The 23,031-nt window shown below is 50.1% G+C and overlaps 5 protein-coding genes across 5 annotated transcripts; 2 read left to right on the top strand and 3 right to left on the bottom strand.

Annotated features, from left to right (window-relative positions):
* Window positions 1–88: 88 nt before the first annotated feature.
* On the top strand, window positions 89–2,351 carry CTHT_0049040 (uncharacterized protein; the record flags this gene model as incomplete). The annotated part of the gene is made up of 2 exons (XM_006695202.1): window positions 89–2,140; window positions 2,244–2,351. 2 exons carry the CDS (start codon window positions 89–91, stop codon window positions 2,349–2,351), a joined length of 2,160 nt encoding a protein of 719 aa, XP_006695265.1.
* Window positions 2,352–7,664: 5,313 nt separating this feature from the next.
* Window positions 7,665–9,953, bottom strand: CTHT_0049030 (putative sugar transporter protein; the record flags this gene model as incomplete). Its single annotated transcript, XM_006695201.1, has 11 exons — window positions 7,665–7,856; window positions 7,908–8,034; window positions 8,098–8,192; window positions 8,255–8,491; window positions 8,548–8,746; window positions 8,803–8,904; window positions 8,961–9,087; window positions 9,141–9,410; window positions 9,472–9,572; window positions 9,636–9,662; window positions 9,895–9,953. 11 exons carry the CDS (start codon window positions 9,951–9,953, stop codon window positions 7,665–7,667), a joined length of 1,536 nt encoding a protein of 511 aa, XP_006695264.1.
* Window positions 9,954–10,870: 917 nt separating this feature from the next.
* Window positions 10,871–14,179, bottom strand: CTHT_0049020 (chitin synthase-like protein; the record flags this gene model as incomplete). The annotated part of the gene is made up of 5 exons (XM_006695200.1): window positions 10,871–10,874; window positions 11,343–11,350; window positions 11,409–13,695; window positions 13,801–13,923; window positions 14,097–14,179. 5 exons carry the CDS (start codon window positions 14,177–14,179, stop codon window positions 10,871–10,873), a joined length of 2,505 nt encoding a protein of 834 aa, XP_006695263.1.
* A 2,649-nt stretch (window positions 14,180–16,828) lies between these two features.
* Window positions 16,829–17,738, top strand: CTHT_0049010 (26S proteasome regulatory subunit rpn12-like protein; the record flags this gene model as incomplete). The annotated part of the gene is made up of 2 exons (XM_006695199.1): window positions 16,829–17,374; window positions 17,451–17,738. The coding sequence occupies 2 exons, from the start codon at window positions 16,829–16,831 to the stop codon at window positions 17,736–17,738; spliced, it is 834 nt and encodes a 277-aa protein (XP_006695262.1).
* Window positions 17,739–18,125: 387 nt separating this feature from the next.
* On the bottom strand, window positions 18,126–22,312 carry CTHT_0049000 (putative coatomer complex protein; the record flags this gene model as incomplete). The annotated part of the gene is made up of 10 exons (XM_006695198.1): window positions 18,126–18,368; window positions 18,425–19,536; window positions 19,587–20,920; window positions 20,972–21,189; window positions 21,248–21,486; window positions 21,558–21,650; window positions 21,716–21,908; window positions 21,968–22,094; window positions 22,164–22,213; window positions 22,283–22,312. 10 exons carry the CDS (start codon window positions 22,310–22,312, stop codon window positions 18,126–18,128), a joined length of 3,639 nt encoding a protein of 1,212 aa, XP_006695261.1.
* Window positions 22,313–23,031: the final 719 nt, after the last annotated feature.

Here is a 23,031-nt window from a genome sequence, read left to right as displayed (position 1 = left end):
CCACCATCGTATGTCGATTCCTGATTCCTTTTGTTTTCTTTTCTTTCTTTTTTTTTCATGATTTCAGCCAATTTCTACCGTCTCCATCATGGATAAGCCAAGCAGTCTCAGTTTCCTTCGGAAGAAGGAAAAGTCAAAAGGCCGGCTATCCGTCAATCACGTCTCGCGTAGGCAATCTTTCGACCCGGAAGAGCTTGAAAAAATTCGTGCTTTGACGGCTAGCGACACGGCAGTTGAGGCTCAATCCAATGATTCAGATCTCGAGCATGCTGAGGAATTCGACCCAATTAATCCGGAGGGCATTACCCTTCTGCATATGCCCGAGGACCCTCAAACTCACAAAGTTGACATTATCTTCATCCATGGGCTTGGTGGAGGAAGCTACCGGACCTGGTCCTACAAAACAAAACCGGATAAATTTTGGCCTAAACTTTGGCTTCCCCGGGAAGTTCCAGAGGCTCGTATATTTACCTTTGGATATGATGCCAACGTCAACGTCTTACGAAAGGGCGATGATGTGTCCATCCTTGACTTCGCAAAAACCTTTCTCCAGCGCGTTAAACACTACCAGGAAGGGACAACACAAAGGTTTGGCCAAGTACCCATTATTGTTGTGGCGCATTCTATGGGTGGTTTGGTCTTCAAGCAAGCCTTTGTGCTTGGCCACATGGACCCGGCTTTTCACGACATTATTCCTATGTTCCGAGCTGTCCTATTCCTCGCGACTCCTCATCGAGGAAGCGATCTGGCCAAGGTCCTGAGTTTGTTCCTTTCATCTGGGAGAACATATGTTGAAGAGCTTATCCGAAAAAGTACTACGACCGACCAATTGCGGGAGAGTTTTCGCCATCTCGCCCCAAAGCTACGAATCATTTCCTTCTATGAAACGAAACCTACACCAATCGCTTTAGGGATTTCCACCATGATTGTTGAGAAAGACAACGCCATCCTAGACTACCCAGGGGAGGAGTCGATGATGCTTGCGGCAGATCATCATCAAGTTTGCAAGTTCAAGAGCACCAACGATAACAATTACCGGATAGTCATCGAGAAAATTCGCAGCGTCGTTATGCAGTTATCATCTGTACCAGCTCAAGCCGATACTGCAAACGTTCCTCACGGTGATCTCCAACAAAATCTAGATGCGGAACTCGAAGAAATAGCATATATGCTTGGCGTTGAGCATCACATTGGAACCCCAAAAGCTGATCCCGATCTGCTTTGCCGTATCTCAGAAAGGACAGATGGCACTTGTATCAACTTCCTCCACGATACCAGAGTCGAGAACTGGCTAAACACCGGCAAAACAGAGATACTCTGGGCTTACGCCCCTGCTGGAAGCGGCAAGTCGATGACATGTGCTTTTTTCACTGATTACCTTTTTCAAAATTATCAGCACTGTTCCTTCTTTTTCTTTAAATACGGGCAGAGGGCTCGACAGTCACCCCAGGATATGCTTCTCTCCCTGGCTTATCAGACTGCTCGTCAACTTCCTGAGTATCGTCGTGCCCTGCTCAATTTAGCAAAGTCAGGGTCCTCTAGGGCTCGTACACTAGCAAGCCTAGACTGGATGGCTATTCGGAGACAGCTGTTCACGGGATTTCTTGCTCCACTCAAGACAGCTGCTGATCTCTACTGGGTTGTTGACGGCGTTGACGAGGGGCTGTCCCGAGACCAAATTATGAGAGCTCTCACTGAAGTCGCGGCCGACTTCAAAGGCCCTGTCAAAGTTCACATTTTGGTCTCCAGTAGGCCATTGGAAGACATCAGACAAGTAATACGTGTGGCGAAGGCTCGAGAAGACAAGAAGAAGGATGGCATTATCATTGATGAAATGCCTTTCCCCGACAATCGAGATGACATTCGACGTACAGTGGATAATGAACTGGACTACCTCCCTTGCGACGAAGAAGAACATCCTACCTTGAAGCGCGATATTGTCGAGCGAATCGTTGACCGAGCGGACGGCAACTTCCTCTGGGCGAGGCTTATCAGTGAGAAAATCGTGCAGGAATGTGCCGACTATGCCGACATTGAGCATGTCCTTGATACAACTCCAAGCGGCATGAGTGAGTTTTACGATCGCATGATGGGAGCTATCCAGAAGCTCAATAATAACAAGGACAAGACGATGGCTCAAGTAATCCTAGTATGGGCGATGTACTCGACGTCACCACTTTCGTTTGAGGAACTCGTTGAAGCATATCCAGATGTGTTTGCAGACCCTAGGTGCAATACAACAGGCATCCTCAACCTGCGACATATCATCGCCAAATTTTGTGGTCAATTTGTCATCGTTGATCACCAAAGACGAATCTCTTTGGTTCATCATTCTGCTCGAGAATATTTAGAAACTATCAATCTTGGTCCTTTCAACCTTACGCCCAGTTGTGCATACGAACAACTGCTCTCGAAGTGTCTCGAATCTCTTTGCGATTTGAGCCCCAAGGGGAAGAAGACTACAGGGAAATTCTTTCTTCATGCTGCTCGATCATGGCCCAAGTATCTATGCGGCTCCTTGTCTGGCGCAGTGTCATTGAACCAGACTTTGGCCCACTTGGTCCAATTCTTTGGCGATGCCGATCGTTCTCCCCAATTTCCTCTTAACTGGATTCGGTGCCTGGCCAAAATTGGTCACTTATCTGATCTCTTTGACGCCTCTAAAGCACTTAAAAGTTATATTGAATGGGATAAACTGCAGGATTCTGACAATGAACTCAGAGCTGTAGTTCATTCTGTCTTAGCATCTTGGGCAATGGATTTGTCGGAGCTTCCAACTCGGTTTCACCATCAACTGTCAGAGCACCCAGATTTAATTTATACATGCATACCTTCTCTATGCCCATCGTCTTCCATTATAAACATGAAGTTCTCTAAAGCTGCAGCCACAGCTCTAACCGTCAAAATCTGCGGGCCGTTTAATCGTCATTGGGATAACTGTGTTACACGACTTTGGCACGGAAAACACGATACCATCAAAGGCTTTACCTGTTCTGAGTCATACTTGGCCATTGCATACTTACGAGATTCAAGAGATCCGGATGGGGAGTATATCTCTCCCAGCATGCGCCCATCTCTCTCGGCTGCAGTCATCATCAGGGATACTGGTATCTTTGAACAACAAAAAGCCCTGGAATTTACCTTAGATTTGGAACCAGATAATGAGGGTTGGCACATTGCCTTCAACCAAGCAGGGTCTCTCCTTGCCTGCCTTTCCAGGTCCAGATTGTATGTCTGGCAAGTGGCAGACTGGTCGCTGATGATGACAGCACCTGCACCAGATGATTGGTACATTTACCAGATTCATGATTTTACCTTTGATCTCAACGATAACCTATTGATCGCCATGACTGAAGCCTCTCCTTTCTCTCGTGAAGGTTTCATCTTTCAACTTGACCTAAAGGGCAAGGTTCATGGAAAAACACCAGCATGGGAACACTTGGCCTCACTCCCTCCACCGCGTTTCAAAGAAACACAGCCAGATATACGCAACGCTCAGTTCAGTCGCGATGGCACGCAAGTGGCATTTATCCTTGACGATAACCTGTTAGCATGCTACCAGTTCGAGCCGCGACGCATGGAGGAGTATCAGGATGTGCCAGACATACAGTGTTGGGAGCACCGAGATGAGTCAAGTTTGGTTGCTGTGTGCTTACCCAAGATACTAGCTTTTGCCTGGCACCCATCCGGCACAGATATTGTGGGAATACGAGAAGGCGGTCGTATCGAGAAATATTGTCTCAAATCCGGAACCTCGATGAGTGTTCAGTTGCAAGATAGGGATATCGTAAAGACTTTGATGACGGACCGGATCAAAGTCCGAATTAGTCCAGATGGAAACAGTTTTATTGTCGTATGTACCGCGGGGGATAAGAGCAGCAGGGTTACAACAACCACTGCAATCAACATCTTTGATTTTTCATCTTTGAGCCATCTACAAAAGTTGGAACCGAAGACAGACGGCGGTTTTGAAGTATGCTTGGCCAATACATGGAGTCAAGGGATCAGAATATATGATTGTGGTCAGGAATCTTGCACCATCTGGGAACCGCAATGTTTCAAGCGGCTTCACTGGCAGAATGAGATGTCTGATCGGTCTGAGCAGAGCATGCAGCAGACCTGCATTGTCTTCAGGTTGCCCGAGGAAACATGGAGATATGGCAAACGCTTTGTGGATGCTGGCCGGCTCCTCGAGCACATGCCCGCCACTCTCCCACCAAAAGCTCCTCCGCTAGAACCTCAATGGAGCCCTGCTGGCTTTCTAGTCACTCGCACTCGGGACATGCGCTCCATCACTCTCTGGGACCCTGACAATGATCAATCGAACCAAGGGTTGGAACATCCTGTTCCTGGACTATCCTTCAATTATGTCGAAGAGAACAAGGTGGCGTGGCCAATCCCATTCTACGTCATAGCCCACTCACAATCAATCCAAGACAAAGATGGCAACCACCTTTATGCGCTCTACGTGGACCGAACTCGTCACGAAGCTGCGTTGCAGATAGTATCGCTCCCAAAACCTGGAACCGATCTGCCGGAACCCATGGAATGTCAGTCGCTCACCACGAGCGAAACTCTATTGGAGACACCCATCACATGGAGAGATACAAGACAGTTCCTAGTCAGTCCAGATGGAAAGCGACTATTAGTCCACCGAGACTGCACAACCATGTTGCTGTCGCTCCCAAAAGGAATGGTTGTGGCCGAGCGGAAGGTCGAAGACGACGAAGCCCACGAGAGCATGCTGACCCCCCTTGGGGTTCTCAACAGCCGCCCTTACTATCGATGGGACTGCTGGAAGCAGCATCCATCGCGGCCAGAATGTCTGCTTCGTTTTTCACCAGCATCGATCTCAGTTATTCTATGGGACAATTTTGAGACGATTACATCTATCCCTCTTGATCTTTCCTATATCACTGCTAGAATCCTGGTCAGTTACACCACGGACCCTCAACCCCCAAATATCAAGTATCACATCGATCTATCAACCGGCAATTACTGCTCCGACTTTGTGCTCGCAAAAATCAAACCTTGGATATCTAGAGTACAAGTGGCAGACTTGCAACTGATCAAAGATGGAAGATATCGTCCGAGATATCTGCCCGCTCGGACGTCCTATGAAGTCATCATCCCCCTTCAACCCGACCTAAACATAATTCGGCCAATCCTAGTTTCAAGAGAATTCCAAACATGTGTGTACGACGGTCCCCTTGGAATCCTGCCAGACAGGCGTCTTGTGTTCATGGACCGGAATTTTTGGGTCTGCACAGTAACTCTAATGCCATTGCAATTCTGTCCGGAATTGGAATTGAGAGATTGCCAGGTAAAACGCCATTTCTTCATCCCGGGCAATTGGCTGGACAAGCGCAGCATTCGATGGATGAGGTTGCTCCGCGATGGAAGGTTGTTGATCCCTATTGGGGGTACGCATCGGTCCTATTATGTGCTGCCTCATGGGGGAAAGGCCGACTATGCTGTTATTTTGGATGGAATCAGATAGTCGATATATCGTGGAATAATCCTTTTTATCTCTGGGTCATGTAGCAAATTTCTGCTTCGCTTACAGAATTTCGTCGCGTGTTGATTTGAGATGCAACGAGAACGGGGCTCGTCAAGAAGTTAAGACTATAGATAGGACAATCTCAATAACACAAGACACTGATGAAGAGATAAGAACGAGGACCAGTTCTCCTTTCCCTCCCAGCAACCCATCAACGACAAAGATCCATGCGTTACTACAACACGCCTGCTCATCTATTTGTCTCAAGCGGTGCTGCCTTTCTCAAGGAAGCCTTTTTGTGCTGATCTTGAGGCATGTACAAAAGTGGCTATGTACACTGTTGCTTAGGCGCTGATGTTCTCTGATCATGACAAATGAGGAGATGATAGAAAGACAGAGCCTAAGCACTGATCTCTTGTTAATCATTTTCGATGAAGTGAGTCACTAAATATCAGATTTGGTTAACCACATTTATATGTTATCAACTCCATATGATCAATCATCATCGATACACATTGTTACCTCTGCCCAGGGGACGGGCTACTCTACTTGGAGACTTACAAAACCATGAACACATCATCACTTGCTAGCTCGGTTTCTTACTCCACGTTCAACAATCAGCCTGATCCTCATCCAAGCCATTGCCAAAATCCACCAAGATTACCCCTCTCTCCCCTTCCCGTATTGCTTCTGCACGAAACTACTAGCTCCTTGAACGCTGACTCTCTCGATCCTGTTCCACCCATACCATGGACTCAGCTTGACCCATTTCTCTAGTTTAGCGGCATCAGTACCACCGATCCTGGCAATCATTGGTAGTTTCGCCATTTCTGTCATCCATATAAACCATTCCCAAACTAAGCATGCTACCGATGCCCCAGCATCTCCAGGCGCCCAGTTTGGCGGCCCTGCCCTGTCATAGTGTATGGTCATCCAATTTGCATGCTCCATTGTTGTATCATTTGGTTCATCAAGAAGGTCAAGATTAACAGATTGTTCTTCAAGGAGCTTGCACAAGCTGTTTAGGATTTTGGGAGCAAAGTATGTGGCTTGAACTTCTGATGTTCGTTCTCCTATTTCACTAGGTTGATTTGATGCAGAATCTGCAAAATACACAGCTCTCAACGTTCTTCTACCTGTGTTTTTTTTAAAAAAAGAGAGTGTCTCAATAGCCTTTATGGAATCGACATCCATAGAGACCGCACTTGGGCTAGAGGTTGAGCGAGAAGTATCATGTCTACGTACATAGTCATTCTTCAATGATTGCTAGTTCTGAAATTTCATACCTTGATGAATGTCAGCGACGTCGTCTGCCTTAAACCTGATTAGCCCGCGTTTCATAAGAACGCTCATGCTGATGGCAGGCGCATCGCTTTTCTCCCTGCAAGCCTTTCTCATAAATATCCTCTTGAAATTTCCAGGGGTTAAGACTTTGTTGAGCCAAACTTATCTAGTAGGGTTGTTTTTTAGGGCTAAGAGTCGGGCTCCAGTTTCTTGGATTACCGTTGGTTACAAGAAGATTCGAGCTCCCATCAAGTAATAGTGGCATGAGAAAGGTAGCATTTCAACTTCATCAATTGGTAAAAGTAGTGGCAGGCACAACCACCACGCTCCCACTAGAAAGGCAGGGTAGGGTCCGTTCGAAATGAATTCACCTTCGAGACTGCCATAGGTGAACAGTTGGAGTTATCCAACGTACATGTTGAACAGCTTCAGTGCACAGATACAAATGCACCTTTTTCGGCACCCTTTGGTTATATGTTCTCAACAGCAAATATCGACCATATCTTTCTCACTTGAAGTGTTTATAATAAATACGTATATATTCAAAGTGGTATGTTCAGATATAGAGCAATATTAAACGTGGAAATTGTAAAATACTGAGGAAGCGTCGTATTGGAAGGCAGTACCTAAAGGCAAGCCTCTGAGTGGGTTATCGTTTGCTCGCACGGACATAGAAGGGTTTGGGCAATGCATTGTATGCAACGTTGTGATCAAAAACAAAGAGCTCAGACACAGCAGCTGACATTGTCGCATTCGAAGATAGTTAGGACAGCAGCTTATCTCAAACAAAACCCCCTTTTCTCTGAAATTCTTATTCAATCCTAAGGGGTCATGATCAACACCCTCCATCTCGACGAGACATGAGAATAAGATCTTGTGCTTAGTTCTTCTCACACTTCTCTTTCTTTACTTCGACTGCTGCCTCTGCATCATCTTCCAGAGCCTTGGGCGCTTCAGTGACGCCGAAGAGCTTATCCATTTGTTCCAGACTAACACCTTTCGTCTCGGGGATAAAGAACCATACGAAGATACCCATAATCCAGCCAAAAGTGCCGAATAAGAAGAACATTCCCTAGAACAACAGTTAGTCGTTGATTCTAATAAGCAAAGGAAAATGCCATACATAGCCAGCTGTGCCCATGGTGACCTGCATGGTCAGGACAGTCCGAGCGATGATGAAGTTAAAGAGCCATTGAGTAGCAGCACCTATGGCAACGTTCAAGGCACGGAGACGGGCAGTTGGAATCTCGCTATACAAAGTATGTTAGGAAATAGTCCATCGAATGTCTCAGAGGGGAGAAAGTTAGACACACGAGACGAGAATCCAGCAGACAGGACCCCAGCCAAACTGGAAAAAGACTGCCCATAGGTAAATGAGCACGATTGCAACGTATCCAAAAGCTGAGATCTGTTGACAACATTGTTAGATACTTGGGGAGGGAAATAGAAGTTTGCTCGCGGGAAACATACCGGCTTCCCCTCTTGTGGGGGTTCTGTCTTGCCGTATGCGCCAACAATGTACATAGAGATAGCCTGAGCAGCGCTTGTCCACAACAAACTCCAGCGACGCCCAAGGGAATCGGCGGCAAATACGAGGAACACAAAACATCCAACCACTTTAACGATGCCATAGACACCAGTGGCGAAGAGTTGTACTGAAGTACCGGTCATTCCAAGGCCTCTGAAGATTTGGGGAGCGTAGTAGTTCTGCAGATTTTTAGCATAGATCGACACAGGCTATAAAGTGGCAATATGGAGCTTACAATGGCATTGACACCAGTCATCTGCTGCCAAATCATGAGGAAAACGCTGATGATGGCACGCTTGCGATTACCCGGTACTAGCCACATCTCCTTGAGCAGAGTCTTAGTGCTAGCTTCACCAATGAGCCGCCGTTCATTTTCGAGCTGTTGAGCCATCTCCTGGATCTCATTTTGGACATAGCTATGATCAGTCGGAAGACTATGTGAAGGATGTTAATGATTCAAGTTTCTAGTCTTAGCAGAGAATTCACTTACGCGCGAAGCTTCGAGATAATCCTTGTAGTCTCCTCCCAGTTGTCCTGCTTCGCAGTCCAGCGGGGGCTCTCGGGTACCATGAACATGAACAAAATCAGGAGACTGCTCTCAATGTTAATGGTATGTGCGCGAGACTAGTGTGGGGCTGGGAGACTTACACAGCCGGAAGAGCTTGCAGAGCAAGAGGAACTACGTAAGTAGCAGCCCCCTTGAAATGTTGCAGAGCACCATAATTAATCCAGAACGAAATCATGACACCGGTGACAATGAAGAGCTGATAGAAGGCTTTGAGAGTTTAGCAATAAGCGTAACTATCTTAGAAAAACAAAGCTTCTTACCAGTCAAGCCGCCACGAATGGCGCGAGGAGCACACTCAGACACATAGAGAGGAGTTAACATGGATGCAGCGCCGACTCCAAGGCCGGCTACAAAACGGCCGACATACATGGCTGCAAGACTGCCCTTGCCAGCGGAACCGGCTTGTAGGATGACGCCCACGGTGGTGACAGCACCAGTGCCGATGAGGGCCCAACGCCGACCCCATTTGTCTGTCAACCAGGGAGTGATGAAGCAGGCAAGGAAGCATCCGGCTTGAAGAGTTGAGGCAACTGGAGCTTTTTTTCAGTCCTGTTGCGATCGAAGAAACTCTTTGATACCGGATCAACTTACTGTTTTGTGACATATTGGCCTTTCCCTTGTCATCGTAGTCTTTGAACCCATATTTTTCTTGCATTGCTGGCATGGCAAGAACGCCACCAATCGTTCCAACGCTTTTGAGAAGATGGCGTTAGCATAAGTAGTCGCAAAGGGCTAGTCAACGATGAGATACATACTCCCAGCCGAAAAGCATGCCACCGAAGCTAGGAAAACTGTTAGTCACGCACGAATGTTTAAGTGTCGTGGTGAACCCCATCAATCTCACCATGCTGTGCAAGTTAGTTATTCCCTTCTAACGGATTGGTGTCAGAGAGAACGTTCATAGAAGCTTACCAGCCCAGACTAGAGCAAAGACCCTCCATCCGTAGATCTCAACGGGGCTGAACAATGCCAGTCAACAGTCGGTTCCCAATATCTTTCTGTTGAACTACTGACTCCTGTTTCATGGCGTCATTGCGAATGATCGCCTTCAAGATCTTGGCCGTAATGGCCATATTGATGGTAGATTTGTCTTGACTCTTCGAGAACCAGATGGCCAGGCGATGATGTCGTTAGGGACCAAAAAGCAACCGAGGAATTCTAACTCTGGTTGACAGACAGACCTTGTACCAAAGTAAGATGGAAGAGAAAAAGGAGAGAAGAGCTGAAGACATAAGAGAGAGGAGAAGCTGCAGGTTGAACAGGTTGAACAGCATCATAGTGTAGCAGTGGGGGATGCACCGAGATGGCAGGGTCCCGGAGTAATATGGCAAAAAGGGCAGAATGCTACCCATGACGGACACGGATTTAACCCCGCGCCCCAGGTGGTCGGGACTGAAGACGGGACAAGCGGTAGAGATAGGACTAATGGAGAAACATGGACCGTGGTATCCGGTTTGGGGGTCGAGTCTGGGGAAAATCCGGGGTTAGCGCGAAGTTGGACATGCATGTAGTAACAAGTTTATGATGATAAGGGTGTTAGAACGCAGAGAAGCAGGGGATGATCGACATGAGCAGGTCGCCCATAGAGACCTCGGTCTTGAAACATTCTCGCTATTGCTATACTCCTATTTGTCAAACAAGAGTCAACAAGGTTGGCGACCATGTCGCATTCTTCCGATCCTTCGGTGCACTTCAGCTATCGATTGGGGGCTTAAATCTGGTTGCTGGATGCAGCTGCAAATGAACTTCCATATCCAGAACTACTAGAACATGCAGAGAAACGGCAGAAACACTGGATGCCCAGCCGTTGATGAAGAAAATGCGGCTCGCTTAGAAATATCCCGGGCCAATGCCACCAAGAGGCTTTGGGACAGACAGGCTACATGATACGTGACCGTCTGATTTTGGTACACGTTTGCAATTGGCCAGGCATGGCAAAAAGGTGGTAGAAGAAGAAGTGGTGCAACCGGCTGAGAAGCTTGTTGATAAGTCAGCTAAGATGTAATGTTAAGTATGGCATGTCATGTTATACAAGTGTAATGTTTTATCGAAGTGAAATTATCACAACTGATATCATGTCTAGGATTCTATAAGGGAAGCATCGAAGGGTATGGGTAAGACCATAAAGAGGACTAAAAGACTATGTACACCAGATCCCACAAATTCATCCGGTGAACCAATCGACCAGCTTGATATCTCCAAGGGTAGCTTGGGAACCAAACTCACTAAAATAACTCAAACTCCGATGCTATCCTCCAATTTTCCTAATGCAGGCACCGCAATCTTCTGTCTGCGCTCACAGTTCCCGGTGTTCGGGGATATCGGGCTCTGAACGCTCACCAGAGCCGAAGAGAACAAGACGGACTAACAGGCTCTCGAGAACGTTATGTGGCCAAACCTTCGCAAGAAGGGCATTCTCTTTTCCTCCAATTTGTTGAGAACTCCAGCTGAAACATACTCACATAACAACCTATGTGTTGTTAGCAACACTTAACATATTCCAGAAGAAGCCCCAGGGAAAGACTTACGCAATCATTCTCCGACTTGCCTTGAGGAATACCCATCTCCTCGAAAGTCGCTGGTCCCTGACCAAACGTCTTTCCATCAGGATGGGTCAAATCTGGGGCAGGCCTCTTGCCGCCAGCAGCAGCAGCAGCAGCAGCAGGACGCGGCTGCGGCTGTTTCTGAGCAGCTGGGTTGGCACCAGGCGATGCTTGGGCACCTGGGATCGGTGAGCCGGGAATAGGACTGGGACGCAGGCCGGGACTAGAGGGAGCAGGCCCAGCAGCAGGCGGAGCGCTGGGTGCACGACCGGGCGGCCCGCCAGAAGTAGGGGGACGGAGATTGTTGGTAGGAACCCGACCTCCCGGATGGGGCCCGGCACCGAAGCGATCCTGGCCGCCGACGGGGCCATACATGTCGCTGACTGGCCGCTGATTGTTGGGGCGCGGCTCACGGCCTGGAGAGCCTCCAGGTCCTGGATGATAATAGGGTCCAGTAGCAGGGGGGCTGTGAGGGGGCTGTTGTTGATTTGGGTTTGGCTTCTGGAGCCTTGCACGGCCATCGGCCGGCGGACGCTCGTTAGGAGGATACGGTGGTTGGCCTGACATGGGACGACCACGACCAGCGCCAGGGCCGGCTCCAGGGCCCAGTTGTAAGCCATGATTAGACAGCGGACGGATACCAAACGCACTGCCGGGCCGGTCGGCATGGGGCCCAGGGCCGGGGGCAAGATGAGGACCCGAATTCATAGGTGGGCCATGCATGTCGTCCGGGTAAGGTGCGGCAGACTTCGGCCTGACATTCAGCGGAGGAGGTTGTGGTTGGTCATCGACAGGATAAGGAGCTGCCGACTGAGGGCGAACCGCAAGGTTTCCGTCGATGTTGAGGGTAAAAGCAGGAGGTCTCGGTGTTGGATCTGGGAAGTCAATACCTGCCAAAGGTGTGAGCTGCTGTTGCTCATGGGGTTGCTGCCAATCATGGGCCATACCTCCAGGGGGAATCGGGTCCTCGTTCACTGTTGGCATGACATCAGCTTGTCTTGCAAACCGCTCAGGACGCTTTCCACGCTGTGAGCCGTGCTGCGATTTGATGCGAGTGAGCGTTGTCGTCTCGTGGTCTTTCTTAGTCAGTGTCTTAGACTGGTTCAAGGACTCGAGTCGCTCTTTTGCATCCTTGTTGCCGTGTTCCGCAGCGAGCTCATACCACCTCCGTGCTTCCCGAAGGTCTTTGGCAACATGAATGCCGATTTCGTAGTAGTACCCCATCGCAAACTCGCCAGTCGCCAACCCCGCCAGAGCAGCCTCATGTGCGTACTTAAAAGCCAGTTGCTCGTTCTTGGGGAATAGGTCTTCGTATCCGAAGAGAAACCATCGGCTCACACCTAGGGCAGCCTCAGGCTGGCCCTGACGAGCAGCCAGGCCATAGTAATGCAGTGAGTATGCCGGGTTAAAATCGCATCCGAGCTGGCTGAGCTCGTATGCCTGCCCCATCTTGAGCTGAGCCTTGGAAAAGGAGAGATATGCCGCCTTCTCAATATACTGACGGGCGACGCTAAGATCGTACGGCAAGAGGTGCTCCGGAATATTGATATCGGGCAGCTCCCGAGCAATCAGCATGCCGTAGACGTAGGCGCCCTGGGGCGCATCTTCATCGGCTGTATCGGCAGCCTTCTGGATCAGGTCGAGGCCTTGCAGGAAATCCCGCTGGTAGCCGTGTTGACCCATGAGGTGCATCATGCCCATCCGGTAATGGGAAGCTGAATCGCCCATCTGTACGCCTAGCATATAGTGCTTGATCGCGTTTGGGATGTCGTTGGAATTTTCGTAGAGCATGCCCATTCTGTACTCTGCCCTTCCATTTCCGTTCTCAGCTGCTCTCTTATACAAGGAATAGGCCTCACGCTTGTTCTCGCGATAGCCAAACTTGCCAAATTCGAGCCATTTTCCTTTCAAGAAAGTCGCCTCAGGATGGTCTTGCTGGGCCAGGTACTCGAGAATGTTGATGGCGTCGATTCGCAGCTCGTGCTCGGTCTTGGGCGTCGGCGGGCGATCTTTCGGGTCCTTTCCTTCCCGCTTCAGCTCCCTCGCCTGGGCATCCTGGGCGATATCAACCCAAAGGAGGACATCGCGAGCCCAAGTTACTTGCATCGACACATTGTTGGAATGGAGCACCAAGTCTCGGGCCTGCCATAAGATTTGCTCCTTCTCTTCGTCGCTGGGCGGGATGTTTTCTCCCTTGACCTTGGGGAATGGAGAGAACGACGGCGCGTCCATGGCAGTGGAGTTGGCGGTGTTGGTTTGAAAGGCTTTGAAGCTGTTGTAAAGGCATTTGCGCGGTCAGTTGAAGATGATCCACTTCAGGGGGGATCCAATCATGTCCAAGGGTTCAGTGGCGCCGCTAACGCCTGACGGCACTTACGACGTCTGTTCTTCGTCCCTGTAGCTCTGCGCAGTCCCGTCTCGATTGTATTCAGTTTCGCGAGCCCCGAGTTCCAGTCGCTGAATGCCTTCCTGCAAGTCGTGGGGCACCTCAGGCATCACCCTAGAACCAATCCAACCGACGTTAGCGTTTCCCACTCCAGCCGCTTTTCAGCCTCGTTGCTCCAGCTGTCACCCCTTATCCAACCGCTCTCATTTGCTGGTGCCCGCACACATATGTACCTGGGTTCTTTTGCGGGGCATTCTGGAACTGCAGGTCTATGGTTGGCATCATACCTTTGAGGGGAGGGGGCAATGACTTCGGGCATATAATAGTCATCGTATCCTCCGGGAACGAAAGTTGCGCCAAGCTGCGGCATGTCGTCAGAGGAATCGGTGCGTGTTGCTTGACTCGAACCTGCAGAAAGTCACAGATGGGAAGATGCAGTTAGTCGGATGGGTTTGATCAAGAACCTTCATAACCCCGCAAAAAGAAGTTATGATTGGTTTGGTCCCCTCTCTAAGACAATGACGGCCAATAAAGTTACTGGCACCGAGATTACTGGCGATGGCGGGGACACCTGACGGATAGGGCAACGTAGGAGGGGCGCCAAGCCAGGCAGAAGTGGCTTTGGGTGCTAACCTGTCGGGCTGTCGTGCGTTGGTTGCGCTTCTTCCACAGTGAGGTTGCTGCGGAAATTTCTTGCTGTTCAGCCCGAGTGTTAGTGAAATGAGCGATGAGGTAAAACCTGCTTTCACTGTGTTTTATGCGAGTTCGAATAGAGGCTGCACGGCATTAAGGCGGCTCAAGCAATGACCAGTAGCTTGCGTCGGCAACCTGCAAACAAGGTAATGGCGATAGCGGATAAGATGAATTACGGATTGCCGTTGAGACACCGAGTGTTGTTGGCAGATCCAGGACGTGATGATCTCCGGCGGGGAATTATTAACAGCTTGGCTGAGGCGTTGGCTCTCTGAGTGAGATTTAAGGCCAGACACGACTGCACTGTTGGTCTAAGAAGGTGATCTAACCCTTGGGAAAGATGTGATTATCTTTAACAGCCTATATAGCTCAGAGGCTGTGTTATGGCGTGGAATGTTGCGGGTTGGTGACCGCCTGATCCAGGGACGAGTTTCGTTCGATGGTAAGCCCCGCTAGTGCCCTGTCAAAGTACCTCTGCTGGCAGCATCCATGAAGATCGGGGTGGATGCCCATAGCCAGCATCCCCTGAAAATAGAACAGGGACCCCGCCATGCCGCTACCTTTTTTTTATGAGCAAGGAAACTTAACACTGACGTACCTTTCCCTAGGTGTCCAAATGATGAGTTTGGCTTGATAAAATTTCCCTGTGAAGATGCGAACTTAAAGGCATTTTCTGAGGTTTGGACACAGAACTGGCCCGTATTTAATCGGTAACCTGAATGTGTCATTCTGAGAACCGGCAGGTAGTGGGGCCGTTCCTCGGGAATGTGAAGTGATGTGTTGGTCTGTGGAAGACGGAGAGCAGATAGGGGCTGATTTCGCTCACAGCAAGTCCTGGGCGAGGTGCGTGGTAAAAATGAATTGTTGTAGCCGCTTTAACATAGAGAAGCATCAACGTGCGACTTTTGATATGCAAAAAAGGATTTCAACTGACACAGAGGAAACAGGGTTTAACGCCAAAGGTCGTCAAGGACCTGGAGACCTATTGGAAATTCCACCGGCGAGGTAGCGACGGATCCGAGCACGGTTGAGGCTGTAGCCACTTAAGATCAAAAGAGCAGGCAATAGGTTGTTGAGAAGCAAGGAGCTCTTTGGCAGAGATTACCCACAGATATATCAGGCTTAATTGGGTTTTGTGAAGAGTTGGGATGGCTCATTCTTGAGCCCAACCCATTGAATGTTGGAAGGGATGTTCATAAACAAGAAAGATGATGGTTTCACGATCTGGGTAACACAGGCCGCATTCTCTGGTTTTATGCTTACTAACCCACAATCAAGAGGTTTCATGAGGCAACTGATCGAGAGAAAGGCTTTCTCAAATGAGGAAAAAGTACGCAGAGGGAATCATGAACAAAGCTCGCGAGCGATACCCGTAAAGGATCAGACATGGCCTAATGGCTGCCAGATTCCTTTTGCACAGCCTTCCTGCTTGAGCGAGCGAGTTGTGAACATATCTCCTCGGTTAAAAATTACCAGAAAGGGAAGAACCCATGAACAACAGCGAACACGAAACTTTTGCCGACCATAGCACATGCCAAACTGAATTAGGTTCGCAAGTAGTACTTATTGTTTTTTCTTTCATTTGGAGAAGATTATCTGGCAGAGCAACCGGATGAACAGGGCGAAGGAATAGACATATAGTGTAGGACTTCACATGTTCCAGCATCTTACTCGGATTGGTTCGTTAAATAGGGATGTGCCAAAAGTAACAGGAGGAAACCAGTTTCTGATGTGGCAACTTAACAGCTCAGTAAACTCTATTGGCTGTCATCCTAGATGTCTTGCTGCATCAAGACCATAATGAGCAAGTCTCCGAAGGCTGCGCTGGCTGGGAAGCGTTGCAAGCTTATGGGAGTGGCAGTGCTCCAAAGATGCTGAAGGAGACAAAACATATGTGAAGAATTATTTACGGGTTTTCCAGCTGTTAGCAGCTGGTAGCAGTGCAGCGAGCTCGGTGTCCCGGAACCTGAGCAATCTCGTCTCCACCCTTGCCAGTTGAGAGATTGGAAGCCAAGAAGGTGGGCCTGTGGACGTCAGTCCTCCAGCCTGGCGCTTACTGAGACGACAGGGCGCAAACAGCCTCAGATTACATCCGCATCTCTGCCATCAATTCACATCCTTTCCAGCTAGATCTATCTATCTGAAGCTCCCAACCCTCACTTCCTTGTCTCACTTCCACTAAATAATTCCCACCGTCTATTTACTCGCCGAATCACAACCAACTTTGGAAGAATTGGCGATAGCACCGATTCAACCATTTCGCTGACCAACAACCCAACTATTGTCTTACGTTCCTTTCCCATCGCCAACTTTCAGCACAACCAACATGGCAGCCCAAGCGGAACACCACATAGCGAAAATCATCACCAAACTCAAACTTCGGAGTCCTTCTCCCTCCTCCAATGAGATCACCAGCCTTCTCAATACAGCGCAAATGCATCTCATGGACCTAGGCGCACTGCTTCCGACAGCATCTACCCCGCCGCACCATCTCGCTCTGAGCCGGTCTCTCTACGAGCAAGCTGCGCTTGCGTATCTCAATGCCAAAGATACCGAGAAGTTCGAATCTTGTGTGGACAAGCTCTACGCGTACTACTTTGAGCTTCCCCAAGATCTGCAGGGAGATATCGGCGATAGGAATAAGGTCCTAGCGCTGTATCTCCTACACTTGTCGACAGATGAGAAGAGGAATCAGAAGTTTGCAGAGGAGATCTGGAGGCTGGATACATTTGGGGTGGACCGCAAGACGGATCGGTACCTGGCCTATGCTGATCAATTGCATTCATTCATCCAAGCCGGCTTCTATGATCTGGCATGGAAGGCGATCACTGGTGGACAGGTTCCATCCAAGGAGTTCTTAGTTTTCGCTCCGGTATGAGTCAACATACCAAATTCTGTCCATCTATTCCCTGACGGGAAGCGTGCTAACACAGTCTTTTTTTTAACAGTACTTCATCGAGCGCATCCGTGACGGTTCTGCTGCCAACGCCGAAGTGGCTTACGAGGACGGTATCTCCCTGGCATCAGCTAAGGCGCTTCTCCGCCTAGACTCAGAGGGTGCTGTCGTGGAGTTTGCTCGTAGCCGCGGTTGGCCGATCAAGGACGGCTACATTTACCCGGCGCGGTCCACGTCTGCTGAGGGCGAGGACGGTGATCGCAGCCAGTCGCGGTTCTATTGGCGTGAGCTCCTCGCCAACATGATTGAGGATGCCAAGCAACTAGAGACAATTGTCTGAGCAGATCGTGTGAGGCTAAAGAGAGTGATATTGAGGAGTAAGACGTATCCCATACAACAAGGGGACAAAAAAAGGCGCGGTGCTATACCATCATGCTATGGCGTCAAAGGGTTTATGATCCCGCAGAGGTATAACCTTAATCGACTGGACAAAATTTGCTCTACAACTGGATTTGGGCTGTTGGCACTTGGTGACATTCAAGACCCTCAAAACATTTCGCATTCATATAGCGGGCATACGAGCACACATTTGTCCGAAAGGACGATGTAGAGACTGCAGAGAGAGATGCAAAGCATCAAAAATGACATCTTGTAATTCATTACCCTATATGATCTTGCCATCATTCTGGCCCCCCTTTTCCCCTATAGCATTTACTCGTGAGGGAAATTAAGCAAACAGCTTCAACCCGCTACCGTGCTTGCCCACCTCGCACACCTCGCAGACGACGCACACGGTACCCTTGTACTTGGTGTGGTACTTGGCACCGTCGAACGCGCATTCTTCGTAGGCCGTGCCGCTATAGATGGGAGTGTGGCTGGCCGCGCAGATTTCGAACTCGGCAAACTGGTCGAACTCAATCTCGACCGCATCATGAGGGTTACGCTCGCATTGTGCTTTGGTTTTGCGGGCCTGAAGGATTGTTAGTCTCTTGTGTTTGGACATGACGACGGGAGGATGCAACTCACACTCTCCAAAAATTTAGCTACCACACCGTTCGCCAATATCCTGTTGGCGAAGCTCAACGCCGAGTTGTAGTTCTTGTTGCGCATAGCCCAGTTCATGGCACTGAGCAGCGTTAGCTGGCGATGCAGCACCTCAATCTTGGGGATTGTGAAGTAAGCCGAGAGCTCCAGGCTCCTCTTGAGGAGCTGAGGATCTTTGCTGACGACGTCCTGAGGACCGAGAGCCCTTCTCCCGAGCTCGATGGACATGGCCACGACGTATTCGCGAGCAGAGGTAATGAGTTTCCTGGCCTCAGCCACTTCGTTCTCGCTGCCCACAGCATTGATGAGCACGGCGTGAAGGATACCCTTGAAAATCTTGAGACCATCCTCCAGCTTATTGGCCTTCATGGCCTCATAGCCGCGTTGTAAGTCATTAGCGGCAAGGTATTCCAGATCTCTCGGGATAATCGGAAAGACGTTCCGAGGATCTGTCTCCTCAACAGTCCGCCTCACATAATTGATAAGCGGAGGGAGACCTGCGGACGCAGGCAGATATGTCTTGGAGGCTTGGTAAACCTCCAAAAACCGAGGCTTGAGGGGTGCAAAGTTGACTGCACCAACCTGGCGGTTGAGGAGTTGCATGGCAGTCTCAAATGAGCCTGCGGCGACGTGATCGACTGCAAGCGGCGAATTGCGGGCCCACAGGTCAGCTTCGCTGCTGGCAGCACCGCCGGTCTCAGCTCCGTCAACAGTAACGATAGCCTCCTCCACCTCGGCGACGATGTCATCACCTATATCCCAACCGGCAGTATCCCCGTCCTCATCGACATTGGCAATGAGATCCCGCTTGCCAACAGCTTCTTCCTCACCTTCCTCAACATTAGCAGCGGCGCGCTCATCCTCTAACGTCAAGGCCTCAACCTGGCCAAGAAGGGCCTGCTCAAAGACGGATTGGGATGTTGCCTTAGTTGGCCAGTTCGCCTTGTACGTCGGCACCACAGGCTTAGGGGGTGTAAGGGGCTCGCCAAAAGTAGGGAGGTTGAGTTGCTCCTCGGTGAGACCAGTGGCCTCGAGGATGGCTTGGCATTCTTCCTCCAGTCCGTTGGATTTAGCTGTCATATACGCGAGAGGATCTGCAACAGGTTAGCGGAGGCTTATTTCAGGTGAGGTTTGGAACACTTACAGAGGTCGATCTCCTTGAACATCTGGATCCGATCCTGAACGTCCCCGAGGTAAATGGAGTTCTGGAACCTTGACGTAACATCCCCGCGGTGCTCTGCGATTCTGGCCATCCTAGCCAGCTTGGAGTTGTCACCGGTGGTAAGGTAGAGGAACGACAGCTTATCAAAGTGCTTGAGTTTCTGGTAGCACATCTCCACAATGCTATGGTTGCCGTGAGCAAGAGCCTCAGTGCTTAACCTGGTCCAGAGCTTAGGACGGTCCAGTTCCTTGGCAACTTCCAGCGCAACTTCGAGGTTGCCGCACTCAATGGCGAGCTCGAAGCGCGTAGCCGGGTCTTGCACGAACTGGAGAGCAATCTCCGGATAACCCTTCTTCTGCAGGTAAGCAATAATAGATTGGCCAACCAAACTTGAATTTTGGATAATGTGAAGCATTTCTTCGTAATTCCGCTTGACAAGAGCTAGCTTGAAACGGTATTCCGTCGGATCAATCTGAAGAATTCGGGGCTTAGCAGCGCGGTCAAGGCAGTAGACATTACGACCCTTGACACGGACGAGATAAACTGTCTGGTCAAGGGTGCGGACAATGCCGGTGTCGCCATTGAGCAAGGTATATTTGACGTGATTCAAGGTCGAGTAGAGAAGAACACCCGCATCATCCCAGGTGGCGCTCTTGATCCGGATGGTCTCATGCAAACTGCTAACTTGCTCGAGGTTCTTGGTGACAATGGTCACGTTGTGCTTGCTGAGAAGAGCAGCATACAGGCCATCATTGGACCACACCACATACTTGACGCCGTTCACTGCAAGTTCTGCCGTCGTCTTCTTTTGCTGGATGTCGTACAGATAAACAACCGTCGGGGTAAGGATGAGAAGGTTGCCGGTGCCACCAAAATAAATGTCGGTAGTACCAATGGGCGGCTTGAATGACCTTGTTGTGTTGTTGCTTAAATCCTTAATGTCGATAGTCTGGGTAGAGGTGTTCAAGACAGCGAAGCGATTGCGAGCAACGAAGACGGCCGAGTTGCCCTGTCCACGCTTAGATTCTGTTGGCTCGATGGCACCAGACCCGTCACGAGGAAGGTTGATGAGCTCGTAAACTCCGCCATCTGCAGAGGACGTAACCAACACGGACCGCTCGGCTGGATTGTAGGAGAGTGTGCGAGGGGGGACCCAAGGGCTGCCAAGCTTCTTGAGCGAGAGGAGAGTCGGGCTTTCAATATTCTTCTGGAAATCGTAAGACTTCACACATTTATCCTTAGTGATGTAGAATAGAGTGTTTTGATAAACGGCCGACGCTGGTCTCTCGCGCTCAAGCTTAAACACCATGACACCACTATTTCTCGATGTTAGAAGGGCTGCAAAAGAGGGGTGTCCGGACACTCACTTATCATGGCCAGCAGCGAAAAGGTTGATCTCAGGGTGAGCAGCAATAACCCAGAACCTGTCGCTCTCACGCTTGAACGTATTGACTGCTGTCCGCTTATTCAAGTCCCAGACCCGGATGGTCTTGTCTTCGCCAACAGAGAGAATGAGGTCTTGGTGGGGGTGGAAGAGGCACCCACTGACGTTCTGGAAATGGCCACGGCAAGTATCGACCTCCCACTGTGAACACATTAGCATGCAAGTATGACTTGATTGTGCTTAATAAGTGTGCACATACAGCCTTGGTCTCGCTCATACGCCACAGCTTGATGAGGCGGTCGTCGCCGGCAGAAACAATTAGGGGCATAGTGGGGTGGAAAGAAACCCAGTTCACACCCCTGTCGTGACCTTCGAGGACGAACTTGACCACAGCATCAGTGTTACCAAACATGTCGGTTTGATTTGCGTTCGCGCGAGCCATCTGGTCTTCGAAGGACATCGAGGTGGGGGCAGAGTGCTTCTTGCGGAGGCCAGAAACTACCAGATGTCAGTGATCGGTTGGGATATAGTGGCATGAAAGACGATTGGGGGCTCGAGGGTAGACATACTATCCCACACACGAACGGTCTGGTCAAGGGAGGCCGAAACAACGAGATCCTCCTTGGGGTGGAACTGGGCACACATGACGTAGTGGTTGTGGCCTGTCATTGTGCAGACTGGTACTGTGTCAGCATTCAGCCACGTCGAATGGCTTCGATGACCTTACGCAAAGAGCGGTTCTGCCAGTTCCATATCCGGATCGTCTGGTCGTCGCTGGCACTGACAATCCAGGGCAGCTCGTGGTGGAAGAAGACGGTGCGAACGTAATCCAAGTGTCCATTCAGGGTGAACAGGCAACGGCGAGTCTGGAGAGACCAGACCTTGATCTTGTAGTCATCACCGCCTGAGACAAAGAGGGGCTGCCGCACGGTCAGCAAGCCGGACTAAACCCCTAGAGAGCGCATTTCTTCCTCCTCACCTGCGTCTTGTGGAAGTCGACACCGCGGACTGGACCATCGTGCTCTTCGAAGCGGTCAATGAGGGTACCCATGCGGTAATCCCACAGCTGAATGGTCGAAGAATGAAGTGAGACGAGGATCCATGGTCTGAAGGGGTGATAAGAGTCAGTGTCGGGCAGAAGTGCGGGGGAACAGTCGGCGAATGGAGCTGCGAACCTCTTTGGGTGGAATGCGATGCCTTTCGCGCGGGACGACTTGGACTCGAACTGGAAAAGGGGTCAGCCCTGGGCCTAACGGGCAGAGGACAGGAGAGATTATGTCGCATGGAAACAGACTTTGGTGAGCATTCCCGTAGAGGACTGCATCTTTGACGGCTTAGGGGGACCGAGAACCTAACAGGCTCCCGGCATCAACGAGGGGGCGGAACAGAGCAGGTTCACACAGCAAGCGTGGTCAATGGCGAATGTTAGGTTCAGACTTTTGGGATCGCCAGCGAGACCCGCAAGTAAGATCGATGCAGCAGCCGGATGGACGAAGCAGATGTTCTGTGGCTCAACAAGTTGGGGGGCCGGCTGCTGGTGTTGTTGACGGGCCGTCAATCAAATCATAGGGACCTGGGGAACCTGGAACCGTGGCATCTCAATCGAGGTGTGTGGGTTCGGCGGGTCGCTGCGCTGACGAGGAAGCCTCAGGCTCCAAAACGCACCTTCAATTTTCCGGACCCGCTTGCTCGTTCAGGGGGCCAACTGGCAAAGTCCCCACCGTTCCACAGTTTTGAGGGTCCAGGGTTGGGGTGTTAAAGCAGACCCGCCGCCCTTGTTGATGCCGGTTGATGCTGTGAGCTTCTTCTCCAATCTGCTTCTCTGATTGGTCATATTTGTTGGACAAGGTGTCCACCTCTCCAACGCAAGGGGAGCTCTGACGACGACAACTGTTTGGAGGGGAGCTCGGTGCTCCAACTTAGAACCCGAGCAGCGACTTCAGTCCGCCGCCGGCAGCCTTCTGGGAAGAATATTAAGCGCAGAAAAAGGTAACCCTCAAACGATGCTCAAGATCTGCCTAATGGACAAGTAACCAACCTTGG

Source organism: Thermochaetoides thermophila (assembly GCF_000221225.1).
Source record: "Thermochaetoides thermophila DSM 1495 unplaced genomic scaffold scf7180000011819, whole genome shotgun sequence".
Lineage (NCBI taxonomy): Eukaryota > Fungi > Ascomycota > Sordariomycetes > Sordariales > Chaetomiaceae > Thermochaetoides > Thermochaetoides thermophila.
Note: the sequence above shows the minus strand (reverse complement) of the source record. Positions and strands in the feature narration are given on the sequence as shown.